Source organism: Bos taurus, chromosome 7, assembly GCF_002263795.3.
Source record: "Bos taurus isolate L1 Dominette 01449 registration number 42190680 breed Hereford chromosome 7, ARS-UCD2.0, whole genome shotgun sequence".
NCBI classification, from domain to species: Eukaryota; Metazoa; Chordata; class Mammalia; order Artiodactyla; family Bovidae; genus Bos; species Bos taurus.
The window spans coordinates 38,972,787-38,995,626 of NC_037334.1; the positions used below are offsets into that span (position 1 = coordinate 38,972,787).

At 54.7% G+C, this 22,840-nt stretch overlaps 1 protein-coding gene across 6 annotated transcripts; it reads right to left on the reverse strand.

Annotated features, from left to right (window-relative positions):
* Positions 1-2,713: 2,713 nt before the first annotated feature.
* Positions 2,714-22,807, reverse strand: PDLIM7 (PDZ and LIM domain 7). Of its 6 annotated transcripts, XM_005209203.5 has the most exons (14): positions 22,734-22,807; positions 22,045-22,194; positions 21,678-21,783; positions 17,955-18,106; positions 17,843-17,873; positions 17,232-17,350; positions 16,434-16,570; positions 16,243-16,279; positions 15,241-15,302; positions 14,861-15,098; positions 13,283-13,463; positions 3,410-3,530; positions 3,208-3,323; positions 2,714-3,053 (listed from the first exon to the last, which is right to left on the reverse strand). In XM_005209203.5, exons 3-14 carry the CDS (start codon positions 21,771-21,773, stop codon positions 2,967-2,969), a joined length of 1,377 nt encoding a protein of 458 aa, XP_005209260.1. In that variant the 5' UTR covers positions 21,774-21,783; positions 22,045-22,194; positions 22,734-22,807; the 3' UTR covers positions 2,714-2,966.
* Positions 22,808-22,840: the final 33 nt, after the last annotated feature.

Consider the following 22,840-nt stretch of genomic DNA (forward strand, 5'->3'; position numbering starts at 1 on the left):
ATGTTTTAATGATTAAATGACATCTAAGTGATTTCTCTAGTTCCAGCAGAGAGGTAGCTGTTCAGAGCAAGTGCCCCATGCTCGTTTTGACTTCCATCTAAAAAGCTCTGCTTTCCTGAGATTCAGTCCCCAGCTCTCTGCTCTTCCCTTTACTCTCCCCTTACATCTGCCCTCCAGATTCTTCAACCACCTCCCCCTGGCAGGAGCCTTCAAGCTGCCTCCTCCACCCTTCCTGGCAGCTCAGCTGACCACAGCTGCTTAAGGTTCTCAGGGCCCACCACAGGCAAGCCTTTTAAGACAGCTGTCCACACTCTCTCATCGACTCACTCTCTACACCCTCCCCTTCTTCCTCCAAACCTGGCACTGGCCCCAGCTCTCAGCAAAACTGATCCGGCAAACGTCACCTTGTTGCAAAATGCCATGGGGACTCCTCGGCCTTATCTGCCTGGCTGACACTTCTGGAAACACTCCTGCCCACCCGGGCTTCCCTGCCCCAAACTCCCTCCCTCCAGAGGCTGTGCTCCTCCACTTCTGGCGGCTCCTTCTGCTTTCTCTGCCCTGCCCTGTGATGTTGCTGCTGCTTCCCCATCTCTCATGTCTTCTCTAGGCTGGGGCCCTGGCCATCGTCACACTGGATTTGGCCCACGGTATATATATATATATTTTTAATAAGATTTTTAAAAATCTATCTTAGTTGCCAGCACTGAAAAACTAAATTTCACATAAAAGTGTCAATCTCTGGATGTTGTTGGTAAACTGGCAGGTCTGGCCACAGTTCAGCATTCCCACACGGCTGCCCCCAGAAGGCTCCCCACAGACCAGCACTTAACCATCCGCCCCTGTGCTCTTGCTGGCTTGTATCCATGGAAACCAAGGATGGACTGGGAGGTCTTCATGGTTCAAGAGAAGAGGGAGAGAGTACACTTCCTTGTGGAAGTGAGAGATACTCTTCACTGAATATGCCAGCAATGTCTATGTTGAAAGAAAACCACATCCTACCCGCTTTGCTCCTCATGTGACCTGCCGGGGCCCCTCTCTGTGATAATGGTTGAATATCTGCGATGACTGCCCTGAACTCACTCCCAAATTTAATCCAAGGTGTATCTAGACTTGAATCTTCAGCTGCTTCCTGGATTTGTCTAAATGTCTTGTAGGCACCTCATTCAGTTGTTCAACAAACATTCATTGGGCACCCACTGTGTTCTAGGCACTGTTTTAGACTCTGTAAGATATCATGACGGAGAAGGCGATGGCACCCCACTCCAGTACTCTTGCCTGGAAAATCCCATGGATGGAGGAGCCTGGTAGGCTGCAGTCCAGGGGGTCACGAAGAGTCAGACACGACTAAGCGACTTCACTTTCACTTTTCACTTTCATGCATTGGAGAAAGAAATGGCAACCCACTCCAGTGTTCTTGCCTGGAGAATCCCAGGGACGGGGTAGCCTGGTGGGCTGCTGTCTATGGGGTCGCACAGAGTCAGACACGACTGAAGCAACTTAGCAGCAGCAAAAGCAGCAAGATATCATGAAAGTGACATGCAAAGTCCTGCACTCCTGCTCCAGGGGTCCTTGAGAAGACACAACATAGAGGCCCTGCTCTTCTCTTAAAGGGAACAGGCCCAAGTACCTGTTGAGAATGCCAACAACTTCAGATGTGCTATAAAGTTCCTCATGCCAGCCAGCCCTGGAGGACAGGTGGCTATGGGGGCACCATGTTCTCCTGGTCTAGTTTGGGGCCTCTCCTCAGTCCCTCTCCAGTTCAAGCCTGGAATAGAAGGAATGACAGTCCCCTTGGGGTAGTGGAGGGCACCAATGGGATGCAAGAGGCCCGGGGGAAAGATGGGGCCACCGCCAGAGCCTCCAGGTTTGGAGGCAGCAGGCAGAGGTGAGCTCTGCAGGGGCATCCCTGGAGCGTGGTGCTCAGCACTAGCCAGTCTCAGGATGGTGTGCCCAGCTTCAGGCCTGGTTGCTGGCCTGGCTCGTGGCTCAGGGGCAGTGCCACTCTGGTCAGGTCTCCTAAGCTTTCGTTTACGAGACTAAGTGCAGAAACCCCCCAGGGTTGCTGCATGAGACAATGGGAGGAATGACTGGTATACTCCGGGTGTTTCTCTTCTCACTTCTCATCCCCCACGTCTCTACTCCAGGCCTGGGACCAGTCGCTGCCACGTGGCTTGTTGCTCCTTCCTTCCCCTGAGCCCTGCCCCTCCTCCCAGGCTCTCTCCTTCTGCTTACCCTGCTCATGGCTCCCAGAAGCTCTTTCTACAACACAGATCTGAACATTCTGTGCCTGGCTCTCCCCACCGTGCCCTCAGGAAGCAGTCCCAGCTCCTCATCCTGGCACTTCCAGGCATGCTGGCATTTCCAGGACTGGGGGGCTGCCTTCTCCAGCCCCTTTCTTTGCCTGCAGCATAGGATGGCAGCAGCCCCTCTGGACCCTCACTTGGGTGTACCATTTTCCACATTACACCCCTGAGGATGCCCTCCAACTCCTCTTCTCTTGACTGCCAAGCCAAGCCAGACCAGGCACCTCCAACTTCTGTGGGTCCTGGGCCCAACACGTGAGATTCCCCTTTGCCTCCTCCTGCTGACCATGAGTCCTCCCTGTCCCCATCACGGGTCCACCAGGACAGTCAGCCCTGGAGAATTTAATCTCCACCCTGCTACAGGCCTCAGATCACATCTTTCTTGATGCACGGGGCAAGCACACACCAGACACAGCTGGAGACAGATTTATTGTAGCACTGGACGTGAGCAGGGGCCGGTGTGGCCAGCACCAGTGTGCGAAGGTGGTGGAGGGAGTAGGGGAGGTGAAGGGGGTGGGGCCCGGGGGACCCCAGGCTCGGGCCAGGAGTCGGGGTCAGGGCAACTTTTGCTAGCCCTACCCAGAAATCTGGAGTGATGGTTCCAGAATCAGCAAACCCCTCAGGTTGGGTAGGCTGGGGTGGGCAGCAGTGGGTGGGAGGGGCTCACACATGGGAGAAGGCATGGCTCTTGCAAAGGGGCTTGTCCTTCTTGGAGTAGAAAGTCTTTCCTTCCAGGTTGATCTGACATATCTGGGAACGGCCAAGGTGCAGTTACGAGGGGTGGGGGTAGCAGGAGAGGGCCCTTCCCAACCTCTTAGGAATCCCAGAGGCAGGGGTGGGAGGGAGGCAGGTGAAGAACACAGGGCTCTGGGGACAGGGCCTGGGTCTGAAGAGGGGTACTCACTGCGCACACAAAGCATGTGTCATGCCAGCTAAAGCCCAGTGCCTCCAGGAAGCGGTCCCCAGCATCGATCTTGAAGTCACAGCCTCGGCATTTTGTGCCAAACATCTTCTCATAGTCTGGAGACGCAGAGAGAAGCAAAGTGGCGGGGGGACTTGGGTTCCCCCCTGCCCACAGCCCGCCCTCTCAGCCGTCCCAGCCATACCTGGCTCGCAGTAGGGGGCCCCCTCCTCCATATAGAAGGCCCTGTTCCGAATGGGCGCCTTGCAGGCTGCGCAGGTGAAGCAATGCACGTGCCAGGTCGTCTTCAGGGCGTGCATGACCTCCTGAGAGGAAGCAACAGGCGCTTGGCAGCTTGGCACCCTCCTCTCCAGAGCCCGGGACAGAGGCAGGCTGGCTGGGGCCCCCTTTCTTTCCAGATAAATGTTTGATCTGCACACCCACTGCTCCCACTTTCTCTTTCCAACCCCAAGGCATCCCTGGGGACATCCACTGTGCTGTGCTGTGCTTAGTCACTCAGTTGTGTCCAACTCTTTGCGACTACATGGACTGTAGCCCACCAGGCTCCTCTGTCCATGGGATTCTCCAGGCAAGAATATTGGAGTGGGTTGCCATGCCCTCCTCCAGGGGATCTTCCCGACCCAGGGATCAAACCTAGGTCTCCCTCATTGCAGGCGGATTCTTTACCATCTGAGCCGCCAGGGAAGCCCATGAATACTGGAGTGGAGAGCCTATCTCTTCTCCAGGTGATCTTCCCAACCCAGGAATCGAACTGGGATCTCCTGCATTGCAGGAGGAGTCTTTGCCAGCTGAGCTACCAACTGGTGGCTGTTCACTAGGCTACATCTGAAGTTCTGCTCCCAATCTCCACACACTCCCCCTTGCACATTCCCACAGCGTGTCTCAGTGGATGGTGACTCCATCTGCACGGGCCAAATTCCTTGCTTTGTCCCTTATTTCAGGTCCACACCAAAGTCTGGCTGGGCTCTCCTTCAAAATACATCCAGATACTGGCCACTTCTCACAGCCTCCCTGATGTGGAATGTGAGCCTTAGGAACCTTTGACCTGTATGAGTGCACAAAACTGGCTTCTGTGCTCCTTCCTCTGCCCCTGACAGCCTGATATCAACCTGTGCTCGGCTAGTTTCTCCTCTGCTTGAAACCCTGCCTAGTCCACACTGCTCTAAGCAAAGGGCAAAGCCCGGGGAAAGGCCCAGAGGCCAGCAAGACTGACTTCCGTCCCTCTGCTCCCGCCACGTGGCCTCCTGTCCATGGTTGATGCACCGGGCATACCGTCTTAGGGCTTCCCACCAGCTGCCCCCTCTACCTGGACTGCTTGGCCCAGATATCTGCTAGGCTCAGCCCTCACCCTCTTCAAGATTTTGCCCAAAGGTCACTTTCTCCTTAAGGCCCACGCTGACACGATCAGCTCATATGCCAACCCCCTTTCCCAAAGCCATGCTTCCAATAGCTTGAACTCTGCATTTCTTCCCGTACTAACATGTGTTTGTGTTAGCCAGTCAGTCATGTCTGACTCTTTGCAACCCCATGGACTGTAGCCCGCCAGGCTCCTCTGTCCATGGAATTCTCCAGGCAAGGATACTGGAGTGGGTTGACATTCCCTTCTCCAGGGGATCTCCCTGACCCATGCGAACCTGGGTCTCTGCACTGCAGGCGGATTCTTTACCATCTGAACCATTAGGGAAGCCCCCCATACTAGTATACCACCAGGTAATTTACCTCTTGCGTCTCTTGCTTATTGTCTGCTCTCTATCGCCTTCTTCCCGATCTAGTATGAGGTCCCAGAGGGCATGAACTATTCACGTTTCTGTTAGCTGGTATATCCCAACAGTGCCTGGCCCATGGGTAGGCATCATAAGTGCTTGTGAGCTAAGTTAACCTGCTCTATTGGAGGCCTGACAGAGCAGAGGCCACAGGTGGGCTGAGCTCTCCCTGGGGCCAACCAGGTGAGCAGCACTCATGCCTGGAGCAGGCAGAAGGCAGTGTGGAGCCCTAAGGGATGTCAGATCGTAGGTTCAGCCAGATCTTAGCTGGGTGGCTTGCCCAACAGCTTTACCTCCTCATGACACTTGGCTCCTTCACTGTTGAACTGGGAACCTGATCCCAGCTTTGCCGGGTTGCCGTAAGGATGGTCCCACATCTGAGGCCAGGGGTCCCAGACCCGGTGCCTGCCAAGGCTAGGTGGCAGACACAGTGGGGCAAGGCGGGGACTGTGTCATGGGAGAGCACGTGTTGCGTGTGCAGGGCGGGGTGCTGACCGCTTCATTCAGGAATGCCTATAAGGCTCAGGTTGAAATCCAGGTGTTAAAGTCAAATCCAATTTTTCAAAATTGGCTGTTACTTTAAAAATGAAACGGAGGCTTCTCTGGTTAGGAGCCTGCCTGCCAATGCAGAGGACACGAGTTCGATCCCTGGTCCAGGAAGATCCCATACACCGAGGGACAACCAAAACTGTGCACCACAATTACTGAGCCCTCAAGCTGCAACCACTGAAGCCTGCGTGCCCTAGAGCCCGTGTGCCACCACAGGAGAAGAACTGCAACAAGAAACCACAGCTAGAGAGCAGCCCCCACTCGCCGCAACTAAAGAAAGCCAGTGCACAGCAATGAAGACCCAGAGCAGCCAAAAATAAATAAAAACAAGTCTTGAAAAAAAGACTTCCCTGGTGGTCCAGTGGTTAAGAATCCACCTGCCAATGCAGGAGACACAGGTTCAATCCCTGGTCAGGGAAAATTCCACATGCTGCAGAGGTAGCCAGACCCATATGCCGCCATGCCGCCAACTACTGAGACTGTGCCCCAGGGCCCATGCTCTGCAGCAAGAGAAACATAGTGAGAGGCCCATGCACCTCAACGAAGAGTAGCCCCTGCTTACAGCAACTGGAGAAGGCTCTTGTGCCGCAACGAAGACCCAGCAGAGCCAAAAACAAATAAACAAATAAATTTTAAATAGAAACTATTTAAAACAATAATAATAAGTAAAGAAACAGTGTGGACAAAGCAAGACATAAGTATGGGGCACCCCTGGCTCTCAGCTGGCTTGTCCGTTGCCCGCTATACAAACTGTCAAGGGAATTCCCTGGTGGCCCAGTTGTTAGGATTCACTGCTCACTGCTGAAGGTGCAGGTTCAATCCGTGGTTGGGGAACTAAAATCCCACAAGGTGTGTGGCACAGTCCCCCAAAAATCTGTCATTTCTCACATATACCTCACAACCAGCCTGGCCAGGAAGTTACTGCCACTCCCATTTTAGCAAGGTCCAGAGAAAGTGATCTGTCCCAGATGAGGGCTGGGGGAAGGAACTTGGCTGTGGGCCAACAGGACAGGGTCTCGGCAGGAGCATGGGGAGCCCAGAGCTGGGCCCAGTGGGCATGTGGACAGGGAGGCAGGTATCTGAGCCAGTTCTCCATATCCACCTTATGCCCAAAGCTTCCGACATCTGTCTGCCCCTCCCGTCCCATCACCCTAACCTCGGCCTAGCGGTTCCGTTCCCCTCCTCAAGTTGTCTCCCCCGTCCCAGGGGAAGCGCGATGAGGCACATCTGACCTCAGCAGTCCCCAGCTCCGGAACCCCTACCGTGGCCCCTGCCCTCAATTCCACCTTGTCTCACACCCTCCCCAGGCGTTGCCTTGTGACACAAGCTGTTCCCTCTGCTTGGAACATTCTCTCCTGACCCTCGTCCAAGCTAATTCCTACTGATGATAAGTTCAGCTTAGAGGCCGCTTCCATTCACTCCTTAAGGTGTTAAGTGACCACTTTCTATACATGTGTTAGTGTGTTAGTCTCTCGGTCATGTCCGACTCTTTGCGACCCCATGGACTGTAGCCTGCCAGGCTCCTCTGTCCATAGAATTCTCCAGGCAAGAATACTGGAGTGGGTTGTCATGGCCTCCTCCAGGGAATCTTCCTGACCCAGGGATCAAACTCAGGTCTCACACATTGCATGTAGACTCTTTACCAACTGAGCCACCAGGGAAGCCCTTCCTATATATGAGATACAGCATTACACATGAGCAAAAGAGCCCTGGTCCCAGCCCATGAATTTCACACTGGAGAAGAGATGGGACAAAAGGATTGGAGGGCAGTAGCAAACAGTGGGGAGCCTGGCCAGGTGGGAGGGTGGGTATCAGGGAAAGTGCCCCTGAGGAAGTGTTATTTGAATCCCAGATGAGAAGGAATGAGGTAAAGAGAGTGCTAATGGGTATTTCTATCAGAGTACAGCCCATGCAAAGGCCCGCGGTGAAGGAAACATTGCATTGAAAAGATGGAGCTGCCTGTGTCGCTGAAGCCCCAGAGTGACGGGGGCTGGTGGTGAGTAGCGAGGCTTGACAACAGTCTTCCAGAGGGTCCCCAGACTAGGACACGTCCCCTCTAATGTGTCCATCCCATCCCCCAGAGTTCCCCTCCAAGTCTGCTGAATCAACCAGATGGTCCTGTGTTTCCCCATGCTCTGAGCTCTAAGAGCCTGAAGCCCATGGTAAAGTGAGACAGTTAGGTTCCTGCCCATCACCCCGCACACACTCCTCACTGACCCCGCTAGAGGGTGTGGTCTGTCAGCCCCCTCGCAGCCCCTGCAAGAGGGGAAGCTGAGTACCCCTGGGCCATATGTGGAACCACTGGGCTGGGGCAGGAGCAAGGCTTGCCACCTTATTCTGGGCATACTCTAGGACCCAGGAGCTAGTCAGGCTCTGTGAGCCTTGCCTCGGTATCTGCAGCCTGGGCATTAACTTTGTCCACCTAGAACTGGGGCAGGGCAGGACGAGAGTGTGATGTAATGTAGGCGGGGCTGTCAGTGAACAGAACCTAAGGGCCTTGATCTGTGGGAAGCAAATCCAGATGCCAGCTTAAGAAAGGTCCTGGGGGGACTTCCCTGGTGGTCCAGGGGTTAAGAGTCTGTCTGCCAATGCAGGGGATACTGGTTCAATCCCTGCTCAGGGAAGATCCCACATGCCATGGGCCAACTAAGCCCGTGTGCCACAACTAGTGAGCCTGTGCTCCACAACAAGAGGAGCCACCTCAATGGGAAGCTCGTACACCGCAACCAGAGAGTAGCCCCCGCTTGCTGCAAATAGAGAAAAGCCTGCACAGCAATGAAGACCTAGTGCAGCCACAAATGAATCAATAAATAAAATTTAAAAAAGAAAAGTCCTGGGTTCCAGCCCATTCTGATAGAACAGTCCAACACAGGATCGATTAGGCTGGTGGGGAAATGACTGTAATCTTGGGCAAAATTTCCTCATCTGTAAGATGAGAATAATCAAACTGACTTCATAGTATAATTGTGAAGCTGGATGCCCACACATAGAAAGTGACCCACAACACAAAACTGTGATAATATCCTTTCTCCCCTTCTAGTCTATTGATGGAATCCTCACTTTTTGCTGGGCACATAGCTGTACCAAAGAGACATTTCCCAGCCTCCCTTGCAGCTCAGTAATGTCATGTGACTGAGTTCCGGGCTATGGGATGGAAGCAGAAGGGCTGGATGGCACCCACAGCCCAATCCAAAAGGAAATCAGTCCTGAATATTCATTGCTGAAGCTGAAACTCCAATACTTTGGCCACCTGATGTGAAGAACTGACTCATTTGAAAAGACCCTGATGCTGGGAAAGATTGAAGCCAGGAGGAGAAGGGGATGACAGAGAATGAGATGGTTGGATGGCATCAGCGACTTGATGGACATGGGTTTGAGCAAGCTCCGGGAGTTGAAGGACAGCTCCCTGTCCTTCTCTGGCATGCTGTAGTCTATGGAGTCACAAAGAGTTAGACACGACTGAGCGACTGAATTGAACTTATCTTCTAAAGATGGCTCCCAAGAACCTTCCACTCCTTCTTCCTTTTCCAATTTCTTGCTGAGAAAAGAAGTGAAGCGAAAGGCAAAGGAGAAAAATATACCCAACTGAATGCAGAGTTCCAAATAGCAGGAAGAGATAAGAATGTCTTCTTAAGTGAATAATGCAAAGAAATAGAGGAAAACAATAGAATGGGAAAGACTAGAAATCTCTTCAAGAAAATTAAGGGATACCAAGGGAATATTTCATGTGAAGATGGGCTCAATAAAGGACAGAAATGGCAAGGACCTAACAGAAGCAGAAGAGATTAAGAAGAGATGGCAAGAATACACAAACTGTACAAAAAAGGTTTTAATGACTTGGATAACCATGATGGTGTGGTCACTTACCTAGAGGCAGGCATCCTGGAGTATAGTCAAGTAGGCCTTAGGAAGCATTACTATGCACAAAGCTAATGGAGGTAATGGAATTCCAGCTGAGCTATTTCAAATCCTAAAAGATGATGCTATTGAAGTGCTGCACTCAATATGTCAGCAAATTTGGGAAATGCAGCAGTGACCAGAGGACTGGAAAAGGTCAGTTTTCATTCCAATCTCAAAGAAGGGCAATGCCAAAGAATGTTCAAACTACCACATAATTGTGCTCATTTCACATGCTAGCAAGACAATGCTCAAAATCCTTCAAGCTAGGCTTCAACAGTATGTGAACCAAGAACTTCCAGATGTACAAGGTGGATTTAGAAAAGTAGAGGAACCAGTGATCAAATTGCCAATATCTGTTGGATCATAGAAAAAGCAAGAAAATTCCAGAAAGACATCTACTGCTTCATTGACTAAAGCCTTTGACTGTGAATCACAACAAACTGTGGAAAATTCTCAAAGAGATGGGAATACCAGACCACCTGACCTGCCTGCTGAGAAATCTGTATGCAGGTCAAGAAGCAACATTTAGAACCATACATGGAACAATGGACTGGCTCAAAATTAGGAAAGGAGTATGTTAAGGTTGTATATTGTCACCTTGCTTATTTAACTTATATGCAGAGTACATGATGCAAAATACCGGACTGGATAAACCACAAGCCGAAATCAAGCTTGCTGGGAGAAATATCAACAACTTGAGATATACAGATGATACCACCCTAATGGCAGAAAGCAAGGAGGAATTAAAGAGCCTCTTGATGAAGGAGAAAGAGGAAAGTGAAAAAGCTGGCTTAAAACTCAACATTCAAAAAACTAAGATCATGGCATGTGGTCCCATCATTTCATGGCAAATAGACTGGGAAAAAATGGAAACAGTGAGAGACTTTATTTCCCTGGCTCCAGAATTACTGTGGACAGGGACTGCAGCCAGGTGCTTGTTAAAAGACAGATGCTTGTTCCTTGGTAGAAAAGCTATGATGAACCTAGACAGCATATTAAAAAGCAGAGACATCACTTTCCTGACAAAGGTCTGTATAATCAAAGCTATAGTTTTCCAGTAGTCATGTTCAGGTGTAAGAGTTAGACCATAAAGAAGGCTAAATGCTAAAGAAAGATGCTTTTGAACTGTAGTGCTGGAGAAGATTCTTGAGAATCCCCTGGACAGCAAGGAGATCAAACCAGTCAATCCTAAAGGAAATCAACCTTGAATATTCATTGGAAGGACTGATGCTAAGGCTGAAGCTCTAATACTCTGGCCACCTGATATGAAGAGCTGACTCACTGGAAAAGACCTCGATGCTCAGAAAGATTGAAGGCAGGAAGAGAAGCAGACAACAGAGGATGAGATGGTTGGATGGCATCACCAACTCAATGAACATGAGTCTGAGCAAACTCTGGGAGATAGTGAAGGATAGGAAAACCTGGTGTGCTGTAGTCCGTGGGGTCGTAAAGAGTTTGACACTACTGAGCAACTGAATAGGAAGCCGATTGCAGCATGGAAATTTTGCCTGAAGCTCAAGAGGTATCTTGGACTATGAATGGTAAGTAAGTCAATGCTAAGATGTCGGAGAAACAAGATACAGGAGCCTGGATCTGCCTGCGTGTCCCAAACTGCCCACCTCTCGACTTCCTTAGGTGAGAAACAGCTGTCATTATTTTTTCTGTCACTCGTCTTCAAGGCAATTATCACTAATATGACCATTACTACGGAGCTCTCTGGGCTTCCCAGGTGGTGCTAGTAGTAAAGAACCCTCCTGCCAATGCAGGAGATGTAGGAGACCCAGTTTCAGTCCCTGGGTTGGGAAAATCCCCTGCAGGAGGGGATGGCCATCCACTTCAGTATTCTTGCCTGGAGAGTCTCCATGGACAGAGGAGCCTGGTGGGCTACAGCCCATAGGGTCACAGAGTCAGACACGACTGAAGTGACTTAGCACACATTCATGCACAGAGCTGTCTGGCCACATCTGGAAGCTCTGCCCATGGATCCAAAAGTAGGGAGTGCTGGAAGTCCGCAGCGCTTGTTGCTGCTCTGGTTTGGCCCCCATGCTCTGCAGCCTTGGGCAGTTTCTGCCTCTCTCTGCACTTCAGTTTCCACACAGGCACAGCTGAAACCTCCCTCAATTTGTCACCCTGCCTGTTACACTCTTCTTTCCTTAGGCTGCTCACCCTCGACATGCTTGGAGTCCCCTTCCTCTGTGTGAGTTCCTGGGGGCAGGACCATGCCTGTCTCTTCACAGGGTATTCCCAATGTGGGGCACACTGTCCACAATGAATGGGAGATGGTAGATAGGGCATCACTCTCGGCCCATAACATGTGCTGACCCAAGTCCCAAGCCCAGCTCCAGGTGGCAGCTAGGTTGCCCTGCAGGAGACCAGGCCAGGCTCTGCTGCATATTTAAACTCAGTAGAAAGAACAGGACTTTTTTTAAGACTAGATTTTTAATATATATATTATTTATTTGGCTGCATGGGGTCTTAGTTGTGGCACAGGAGATCTAGTTCCCTGACCAGAAATCGAACCCAGGCCCCTTGCATTGGGAACACAGAATCTTAGCCACTGGACCACCAGGGTATTACCAAGAATAAGATTTTGAATCACAAGTTTTTGAACCTAAATTTCTGCCTTTGCAAATCAATAGTTCTGTGTCCTTCAAGCCTATCTTTAGAGACTCGTTTTTCATACGCATTCGAATTCAGGGCAGCAGACTGCATTAGCCTCTCAAAAGCCAGTCACAACCCCCTTTTGCCTTCCTCTCTTATAGAGAACAGTAGCTAAAATACTGGATTTGCCAGCTTTCCTCACTCGCCCAGGTGCTCATACAATAACAATTCCAACAACTGAGATAAAGATGCAAGTTCCTGGTTTTTCTTCCAGAGTCAAAAGGCAAAACCTTATTAAAAGAAGATGCCTGCTCCTTCCCTCTTCTTCCCACCTGCAACAAGAATGTGAGCCTGGGGCTTGAGCAGTCATCTGGCAACCATGATACAATAAGCTTGAGGACAAAGGCCTACAGGCTAAGGATTTCAGAACTAAAACACAGGAAAAGCCGAAAGCCATCCATGAGCTGTTCTACCCCTGGCATTCTTGTAATTGAAGTAAATATTACCCCTTCTGTTTCAATCTCTATACTGGAGTTTTTTCTATTACTGAAGCTGAATGCAATCCTAACACAGTAGCCATCTCTTGTTTCGGCCTGACTAGCACTTACCTCCTCTCTTGGGGTAATGTCACCTAGGTTTTATTTTCAAGGAACCAGTCCGGTGGTTCAGGCAAGGCCACCAGATCCCGTTCCAGAGGTGGGTATCACCCAGGCCTGACCAACTAGAGTCACAGGGCTTGATTCAGAGATGGGCATGTGAAGCAAGCCAGGCCAACGAGCATCAGCACTGGGACTCGATGCATCAGCTGGCACAGAGGTGCTTTCTTTCTCTCTGTGATGCTAACCTGGGGAGATGTAACCCTGGAGCCACTGATGTAGCAGCATCTTTGCCACTTTCTATGGAAAAGCATGCTGGGAACAAAGCCAACACAGATGAAACCAGAGGCAAGTGGAAGGAAGACTCCTGAAGACCTGGATCTGCATTCAACTGGGCCAGATGTTAGCAACCCTCAGCCTTTCTGACTACTGGCACCAAATCTCTCCTGCTTGAGCCCTTTAGAGTTAGGATTTAGGTCACCTGTTCAGACAATCCTGGCTAATGTAAAGTAAGGTCGATGTAGTAGCCCGATTGTGAGGCTGGTAAGGTTCCAACGGGGTCCCAGCCCAGGAGCTGCTCAGCACTCCTCAATGCTGAAGAGTCAGGCTTGCCTTCCTAGTCCCCCGCCAGCTGCCAGCCCCACTCACGCCAGTGATCTTCTTCTTGCACTTGGCACAACTGGGTGCATAGCGCACATCGTAGCAGGGTGGGCAGAAGATGGCCCCCTTCTCCTCGAAGAAGCCACCCTCTTCCAGAACCTTCCCACACTGGCTGCACACAAACTCCTCAGGGTGGTATGCACGGCCCAGCGCCACCAGGTAGCGACCCCTGCAGGGGAAAGCGAGGGCAATGAGCAGGAGTGAGTGCAAATGAAGTTGGGGTTCATGGCCAACACCCCATAGTGTTTACCCCACACCCATTATGAAACCTTGACGAGAACATTCATTCTCTTCATTTCCAAACAGGGAAGCTGCTGCTGCTGCTGCTAAGTCGCTTCAGTCGTGTCCGACTCTGTGCAACCCCATAGACTGCAGCCCACCAGGCTCCCCCATCCCACTCCAGGCAAGAACACTGGAGTGGGTTGCCATTTTCTCCTCCAATGCATCAAAATGAAAAGTGAAAGTGAAGTCGCTCAGTCATGTCTGACTCTTAGCAACCCCATGGACTGCAGCCCACCAGGCTCCTCTGTCCATGGGATTTTCCAGGCAAGAGTACTGGAGTGCGGTACCATGGCCTTCTCCAAAAAGGGAAGAGACAGGCTTGAATGGTGACTTGCCTAAGATCAAACAGCAAGACAAAGCTTTCTACTGTGGGACTTCCCTGGTGGTGCAATGGTTAACAATTTGCCTCCCAAGGCAGGGGACACGGGTTCAATCCCTAGTTGGGGAACTAACATCCCACATGCCTCAGGGCAACTGAGCCCGTGTACCACAACTAGAGAGCCCATGCATTGTGACTAAGATTCCATGTGCTGCAACTAAGATCAGATGCAGCCAAATAAATATTTTAAAAAGCTGCACTGTTTTGATGACAGGAGGTGAGGGAGAAGAGTAGTGTCAGAAAAGGGAGGACGGGGACACTGGGTGAGGACTGCTGACATGAGCCTAATCAGTTGAACCCAAGGGGTTGGTGTCCTGGGGGACAGGAGGCCTGGAGTACCTGTGAGCCCTGAAGACCAGTGGGCACTTGAGCTGAGCCTGGTGCCCACTCTGTTCCGCTGGCCTGTTCCATCTAGGCTGGAGAGGGACCCAGCCATCCCAGATAAATGGGGATGTCTGAACGAGGGGTTGCTTTCCAGAGCTTAAGAGCTGACAGGAGTTGAGAGCAGGGCAGCGCCTCAGATGAGAACTAGGAAGGTTCTGGGGCCTGACACAGATCCGATTCTGGGGGCTGTGGGACTCGGCTAGGCCCTGGGGAGCAGTGCAGACGGGGAGGAACTTAAAAGGCTTAGCAGAGAGAGACCAAGTGAGCAGGAAGGAGAAAGGCAGAGGGGCTGGGAGCAGGGAGGCCATTCCTAGCCCAGAGAGCAGCGAGTCTAGGGCTGCAGCTTGGCTATGTCGTTGGCACCCCCTCCATTTTACCAGGGCAAATGTTGGAGAGAGGCTGAGCAGGGGGCAGCTGAGATGAGTAGGGAGATAGACGGGAGGAGCAGCAGTCAGAAAGACACCAGGGCTGGAGTTCCGGTTCAGGAAAAGACCAGGGTAGGAAGGAACGGGGCCACCCACCGGATGACCTTGTGGCACTGGTGGCACACGGGAGTCTTGCCGTTGCTGCCACCGCCCCCGCCATGGCCCCCTCCAGCGGCGGCCTGCACGATGGAGGTGCGGTTCTGCATAGGCGTGGGTGTGGCTGGCTGGGTGTGCCGGGTCAGCACCGTGCTGGTCTTGTCTGGGGCGTAGCGCTCAGCAAATGCAGGGTCCACCGCCCAGGGTGGGCGGCTCGTGGGACTGGGGGTGGTAGGGCCTGCCAAGGCCAGGAAAAGTGGCTCCATGGGGGTACCCGGGGACACCACAGGACAGTGGGGAGAGCCCGGGGCAGCTTGGAGGGGCCCGCCCCCCATGCCTCTGGTGGTTACCCACCCTTCCCCAAGTCCATGCTCTCTCACCAGGCCAGGGTTCCTGGGGTGTAGCTGAGGCTGGGGTTGGGGCTTCCGTCCTGGGCACCTGGCTGTAAGATCTGTCATTCAAGGCCCTGCACAGCCGAGGCTCCTGGCATGGCCCCACCCCCCAACCTTGGTCCTGCTGGCCCCATGAGAGATGCCTGGGTGCATGACAGCAGAGGATCCAGGTCCCCCCAGGGCATGGATGGGTAGGGCAATTTCTCCTGGCCAGGTTCCAGCTGGCTGGTCTGTCGCACAGGGCTGGGAGGTGAAGCAGGGCTCTCGCTTCTGGGGCTGCTCGTGAGGGTCCTTCTGATGGCAGGGGCCCCTTTTGGTGGGTACCCCCACCCACTGAGACCCATACTGGCAGGGCCCACACTGGATCTGAACCATCTAACACCCCTGACCCCAAATGCAAACCAAGTCCACAAAGATAGAGAACAGAGGCAGAGAAAGCAAGGCTGAGAATGTTTATTTTCATGCCCAAAAAGCCAGCACAGACCTGGCAGACAGCAGTACCACAGGGCAAAGAGTGAAGGCAGCAGTGTCAGATGGAGCCAGGCCCTGTGCCAGGAGGGCAGCTGGGGCCAGGCCAGCAGGAGGCTCAGTCCAGGGGCAGAAAAGGGATGGGTGAGGCAGGCAGAAGCTGGAGGCGCCAAGGGGAGGTGCCCTGGGGCGGAGGAACAGCAAGAAAGAGGCAGAGAGGGCAGCCGGCCGGCGAGGACCAGGCTACGACTGCACGTTGAGCACATGGGCAGAGCGCTGGTGGTGCCAGTCCCGGAGGCGGGTGTAGCGTGGGCTCTGCAGCTCCAGGACATACTTTTCCCTGAGGGGCAGAGAGAGAAGGAGGAGGAAGTGGAAGGAAGGAGAGACGGAAGGGAGGCAGGGAGGGAGGACCAGAGGAAGGAAGGAGAAAGGATGAACCTGGCTAGGGATGGCCAGGAGCAGACAGGGCTGGAATGGGAGAGGCCGGAGATGAGAAGGAGGGGCTGCAGCATGTCCTGTTACCTTGATTTCTTCAGGTGCTCCTCATCCGGGTCTTGCACTGAGAGGGCAGAGGCAGACTTTGACCAAGAGCAGACAGAAGGCCACCCCAGCCCTGAGCCCTGGTAGAGGGTGCCAGAGCCAGGCTCCAGCTAAGCCCGGGTCTGGGCTGGGGACCAGGAGCAGAGTCCGCCCTTCCCTGGGCTGGCACTTACTGAACTCGGTGCCTGTGAGGTGGGCGAGGATGCGGAAGGAACGGGACTGGCCTGTCCCAGGCCTCGGCCGCCAGTCCTCTGTGTCCTCCATCAGCCGCTGCTTGCTGGCATCTGGGACCAGCGGTCGGAGCGGCTGTCTGTGGGGAGGGTGTGGCTCAGAACCTCATGCTGGGGTGGGCAGCAGGGGCGGCCCCTCCCCGGACTTGATACAGGTGGGCTAGAGTGATGGGAGGACGGCAGGGCAAGGCTAGGGCCCTGCTGGGTGAGGGGTGGGGCAGGGAAGTGAGAGGGGAGGAGGGCAACCAAGGTGAAAGGAGGGCAGCCAGAGTGGGGAGGGGCCACCACCCAGAGTGCCAAAAGGAAGGAAGAGAGGGACAGGCAGAGGGGGCTCACTGACTTGTCAGGGGTCTGCACCTGTGAAGGAAATAAGACAGATGGACAGATAAAGGCACAAAGAGATAGACAAGGGGAGGAAGAAAGATGGCAAGGGGTCAGAATAGCCAGGGGGAAGGCTGCACTGAGTGTCTGGGCTCAGTCGGCCATCATCAAATCCCAACCCCAGGCTACCACCGAGGAGGGGTCGGCGCGCTGCCTTGCTCCCAGCCCCCAGGAGGGCCGGCCCAAGGCAGGAGCCACACCCTCGGTGGGGCCCTGTGCCTGCAGTACCCGCCCCAGCCACCAGGGGTCGCTGTCGCACGGTTCCGGCCAGGCTGGGGCGCAGCACAGGCAGAGCAGCAGCGGGCAGCCGGCGGGCGTGCGGTGGTGGAGACATGGCGTGGACGGGCAGGACAGACATACCCATTCTGCTGCGGGGCGCTGTCTGCGGGCGGGTTCGCCCCGAAGGGTCGGGCCGTCTTGTTGAGGGAGGCGCTGGGTGCAAAGGTGTACCGCGGGGGGTCCGCGGCAGGGGCCAGGGCCTGGGCAGAGACAGAGCGGGGAGGGCGGGCAGGGCGGGAGGCGGCAGGGGATCTGGCCAGAGTGGGGCGTCCCCTGGCACGAAGAGGCCAGCGGTGCTCCAGCCCTACCCCCACACATCTGGCCTGAGGCTCCGGGGAGGGGCGACTCAAGTTTCAAGGGGCCCATTTGGGAGCAATGATCTCAGCCCACGCAGTCCGAGGGCGGGTGGGCTAGTGCAGCTTGCAGCACAGGCCGGCCGGAGAGAGGGAAGGAGGCAGGCAGGCAGACGGATGGACCAACAGGCAGACATGCATGGTGCTCTGACCGTGCGGCAGTCCCTGGCCCAACTCCCAGTTCCCAGACTCCCCAGCTCTGGCGTCCACCCTCTACTCCCGGCCAGGGATGGGGGAGGGGGGGCGGCGGGTACCAAGGCTGCACCAGGGAGGGCAGGTGAGCTTGGATGTCCAGTCCCACCCCGCCTGCTGCCCACATATCCCAAGACCATCCCCTACCTTCTGCGGTTTGCTCTGAGCAGGCTGAGCCCTAGAAGAGAAGGGGAAGTGGTGATGATGGGCCACGCCCAAGGGCACGCCCACCTGCCGGGGCTGCTCAGCTCAGGCTTACCTGCTGAGGCTAAGGCTAAGGCGCTCCCCGCAGGCACGGATCTTGTTCTGGGCTTCGATGTGTGTGAGGCCCCCCGCGTTCTCTCCATCAATACTCAGTACCCAGTCACCCACGGCCACGCCAGCCTGTGCAGCTTTACCTCCAGGGGTGAGCTATGGAGAGATGGAGGGTCATGAAGGGCCAAGACTCTGCAGACCAAACTCAGGCAAACAGCAGCCAACCCTGCCCTTCCTCAGCTGCCCCACTCGCAGAACCCAGGGGTCTCTTCATTCAATGTGTTTCTGGACTACTGTTGAATACTAAAGCCATCTGGGAGGGGGTGGGGCTCCCTTGAGCTTCACCATCACCTCAAACACTCCGCTTATACATTCATTCACCTCCAGGGACCCTCCTCACGTTTCAGAAGCTGCTGACATCAACACATAGCCACCTTCAGGCTAAAACCCAAGTGTCTCAACTCCGACCAAAGCTTTTGAGGCCCCTGCTGGCCTCTTGCCCAGGCCATTCCACCCACCAGACCTGCCCTCTGGCCTGTGCATGTGGGCATGAAATGTGCATGTGTGCTTGTGGCATATGCATGAGCTGAAACCATGAAGATGACTTCTGGGAAGTGGGGGGCTTTGGCGAAAACAGAGAGGAATGGGCTGCCTAGGGTGTGAGAGAATCCAATTACTTATGAAGACCTCAAGTGCAGAAAGAATTGTTCTCAAGGTTAGGAAGCACCAGTTTTATGGCCCAGGGTGGGGTGTCTCCCAGGGTCTGGATACAGGTGACCCTGAAGAACCCAACTGGGCCTCCCAGCCCTCTAGCCTAGTGGCAACAACACAGGCAGAAGTAGCACTGCTGTTGGTAAGTCTAAGCCCGCAGGTCTGCCTGGCCATCTGGCAACGCGCTTGGCCTTGAGCTGGCTTGTGCGGAATTACTGGGGGGTAGAACCACACTTCACAAGTTGGGGAGGTTTGCGGAGTACAGGCTGCCTGTGACCCCATAAGGCTCCTCGGTGGGCCGACACTCAGAATCTGAGTTCAGGCGGTAAGAGGTTCCAGAGAGGTGGCAGAGGGGTCAGACCCAGAGACTGATGGCACTAGGGCAAGAAGGGAGAGCTTGGTTTGATGGCTCTACCTCATGCTTCAGAAGTTAGAAGGGTAAGACAGCTGGGTGGCCTTTTCTTTACTTGCTAAGTACTAACAGCAGTTTACATTTATTGAGTACCTAGTATTACCACATACTGAATCCTCAAAAAACCCTGTGGAGGACAGCCTGGGAATATACCTATTTTATACATGGGAAAACAGAGAGGTTAAGTAACTTGCTTCTAGTTGCCTAGCTAGCAACTCAAGAGGCAGGCTCAGGCTCCACCCTATTAAGGCACCTCTGTTGAGAAAAGTAAAGCGAAAGTGTTAGTCCCTCAGTTGTGTCTGACTCTTTTGTTAACCCGTGGACTGTAGCTTCTCTGTCCATGAAATTCTGCAGGCAAGAATACTGGAGTGGGTTGTCATTTCCTTCTCCAGGAGGTCTTCCCAACCCAGGGATCGAACCCAGGTCTCCTGCATTGCAGGCGGATTCTTTACCATCTGAGCCACCAGGGAATTGTTGAGAGCTGGGGCTCAGAGGTCAGCCCTCTGAATGGAAAGATTCTCTGACCCTCAAGCTGGCTTTGGGGCTTGGATCCCCTATCTTACCTCTAGTTCAATTCAACCCCTTATAATGGGCATGGGTGAGTGATGCCCTTGAGGGGAAGTGACTTACTCAAGGTCACAGTGAGTCAGTAGAAGGGAAATCTGGTCTGGCCACTCCCTACCCACACGGCTCGCTCTGGGGAAGTGTGGGCTAAGCCCATGGAGGTGGGAGTCTCAGGTTGAGCTGGAGCTGTTGGCTCCCAGAGAGGGGATGGGGAACTGGCAACTACTTCCTTCTCTGGGATGAGGACAGGAGGACACAGGAGGGACAGAGGAGTGGTCAGAGGTGGAGACAGAAGCAGAAGAGACCTGGGGATGGGGGGTGGGGTGTGTCTGCAGAGAAAAGCAAGGAGGCCCAAGGGACCAAGGAGAGGAAAAGCCAGGGGGCTGGACACTACACAGAGTAGGGGGTGAGTCAGCCTGAGGGCTCCACTGAGCAGCCCAACCCCCAAGTCCCAGACGTTACCTCATCTCCCAGGCCTGGGCCTCCAGCCAGCCCTAGCCCCTCCCTCTCCTCCTCCATGCTAGGGTCAGGAGAGAGGGAGGGGGCCCAACCCAGCTCTGCAAAGACCACCCTCACTCCCACCCACCAGGGCCTAGGTCCAACTCCAGGGCTGGGCTCAGCCAGTGACCCCACCCACATGCTGGGGCTGCTGACAACAGAGCCCGAGCTCAGAGTGCCCCCAACAGGCCACATCTGAAAGTCCATCCCTTAGGCTGCTTTGTTGGCCATCCCCACCAATGAAGAAACTGAGGCTCAGAGGTCAGCCAAGCTTCCAGCCACACTGACCAGCACTTTCTCAGGAAGCAGAGTATAGGATGAGTTCCCAGGGCTGGCAAGGCTTGAGTATTCTGTACAGGCTGGGTGTAAATAGTAGGGAGACCAGTGCCCTTAGCTACCTTGCTGGCAGAGCAGCTTCCAGGAAATCCCACGGAAGGGTCCCTGGGAACAGTGAATGCCTGCAGGTCCTGGCCACCAAGCCCAACTACAATAGACTCTACCTTGGGGCCCCCTCAAGCTGGGCTCTCTAGGCCCCTCCAGGCTGTGCCTGCCCTGGGCTTCATGCCAATAGCTGCCCACCAGGAGCCTGGATGGGCCTCTCTGGACAAGCGGATATGGGGACAGGAAGTCCCCACCCACTCCTGACCCCCAGACTACAGTCAAGAGACACCAACCCAAGGGCTGGCCTCACCCTCTCAGGGCAGGCACTTTGTTCTCTGTGTCCCACAACTGATCCCACAGTCATAGCCACAGCCTGGTGATCGGCTGAGGGGCCCACTGATGGGGTTCAGGGTTCCAGGCCTAGGCCAGCCTTCTTTAGTTCTGCAGACTCCAGCCACCAGTTGGCTATCCCAGCATGGGGCTGCATTCTTGGGCTTATAAGGCAATCCCCCTGCCACAGGGAGGAGCCAGCCTCCAGCTCCACCCTCACCAGGACAGGCTCTCGGGAGTTGAAGTCAGAGCCCTAGGGACCCAAAGACCACTGCATCCTGGATGGAACCAGTGAATGGGATAAAAGTCCTCACCTGGGCTGGAGAGAAGCACCTTATTCACCCACAAAAACTGCAGGCCATCCCTGTGTTTGAAGCCCCATGCCTGCTTTGCCATGGAACTGATGAAAGAGTTCCTTCAATGAGTCTTGAGTTATCTCATTTGAATAAACAGGGTGGTAGTTGCTATTCCTTAGGTGGCAATGAGGATGAAGTGAGCTCCTGCAGTCAGAGTGCCCTCCGAGAGGCCTAGCACCAAACATTGCTCTTCAAGCAGTTTATAGACACTTCTTGGAGACCGCAGGCTCACCTCCTGAAGAATGGGCACACTCCTGAGCCTAGAAGGTGCAGTGTAGTGCTGTGGAAGTCTGAGGGCTTCTTTCCCAGTATCTACCAAGTTGGGAGTCCTTGTGGCAAATGCCCACAGCTCTGGACCTGGACACCTCCTGGTCTATGACCTCGGCTCATTCCTCCTCAGACTCCTCCTGCCACCCACTGGAGATCTGAGTACCCAGGGACCCCCAGGGGAACCCTTCCCTCAACCTAGGCTCACCCGGGAGATGGAGAGGGGTACATTGAAGTCCTTGCCCCCCTGCAGCCGGAAGCCCCAAGGTGCTGGCCCCTCCAGCACCACCTTGAAGGAATCCATAGTGCTGCTCCTGAGAGGAGAGAAAAGGTGAGTGATGCACGGTGGGTGCACAGGCAGTCCCAACTCTGGACACCAGCCTTGGACTAGTGCCAGGCAAGCACTGGCAGACGTTGAGCACACCCAGGGGGAGGGTAGGCAGGCACCCTGTTAGGTCGGGCTGGGCTGCTAGCTGGCAGACTGACTTTGGAAAGACAGGGGCAACCCCCCTTCCCCAAAGGACTGGGGCGGGGGGATGAAGGGAGCCCGCATCCAGTGTTAAGGTTCCTCTCACCCAGGAGTGGACAGCAGGACTACTTTGGCATGACTTCCTTCCCAGCCAGTCTTGAGTCTTGGTCTGGACAGCAATGCCAGTCCAGGGCCGGCGCTCCTCTCCCCCGCCCCCAGGTCCCCACAGGCAGGCCTCGGCTGGAGCCTGCTCGGACTATATAAGGCGTGTAAACTGACACTGTTCGGAGAGAACACGGGGGCTTGGGCCGCGAGGGGGAGGGGTGCGGAGGGAGGCGGCTGGAGCGAATCCTAGCCATTCCAAGCCCAGTCGAAGCTACTGAGAGCCAGGGCAGGACCCCTGGGAGCACTGGGTTCTGGGCGGGGGCGCGGCCCCTGGGGGAATGGTGGGGGCTGGGACTCCAAAGCATGGCCAGGAAGAGGATTTATCCTGCAGCCCAGTGGGGTGGTGCCTCCCACACAGGACTGCTACCATCCCAACGTGACTCAGTTTCCCCCTGGGCCCCCGCCTGGGCCCCAAGCACTGGCCGAGTCCCAGGCGCAGGAAGCGGCACAGGCGCCAATCAGCCCCGCCGCTGCCGGCTTCGCCGCAGGAAGGCGGGGGCGGGAGTAGGGGCGACGGCCCTTCGGAGGAACTGCAGAGCTGGTTACGACCCCCAGCCCCCTCTGGGGTCCCCATTAGGCCTCTGCCCCCCGCCTGGTCCGGCCCGAGATGCCCCGCGCTGTCCCAAGTACCTCCTGGGCCCCACCGGGGCGCTGCTTCGCGGCAGGCTCCAAAGAGCCGCGTTGGGATCCGCCGCCCGAGTTCTGACCCCGCCCCCGCGGCTGCCATCCGCTTTGAG

What these genes read in the sequence shown, in the direction of transcription:
- PDLIM7 (XM_005209202.5), bottom strand. Translation starts at nt 21,773, where the DNA reads ATGGATTCCTTCAAGGTGGTGCTGGAGGGGCCAGCACCTTGGGGCTTC. An exon ending in CTCAGAGCAAACCGCAGAAG is followed by an intron (nt 17,351 to 17,842) that starts GTAGGGGATGGT and finishes GTCTCTGCCCAG; the next exon opens with GCCCTGGCCCCTGCCGCGGA. An exon ending in GCAAGAAGAAGATCACTGGC is followed by an intron (nt 3,531 to 13,282) that starts GTGAGTGGGGCT and finishes GCTTCCTCTCAG; the next exon opens with GAGGTCATGCACGCCCTGAA.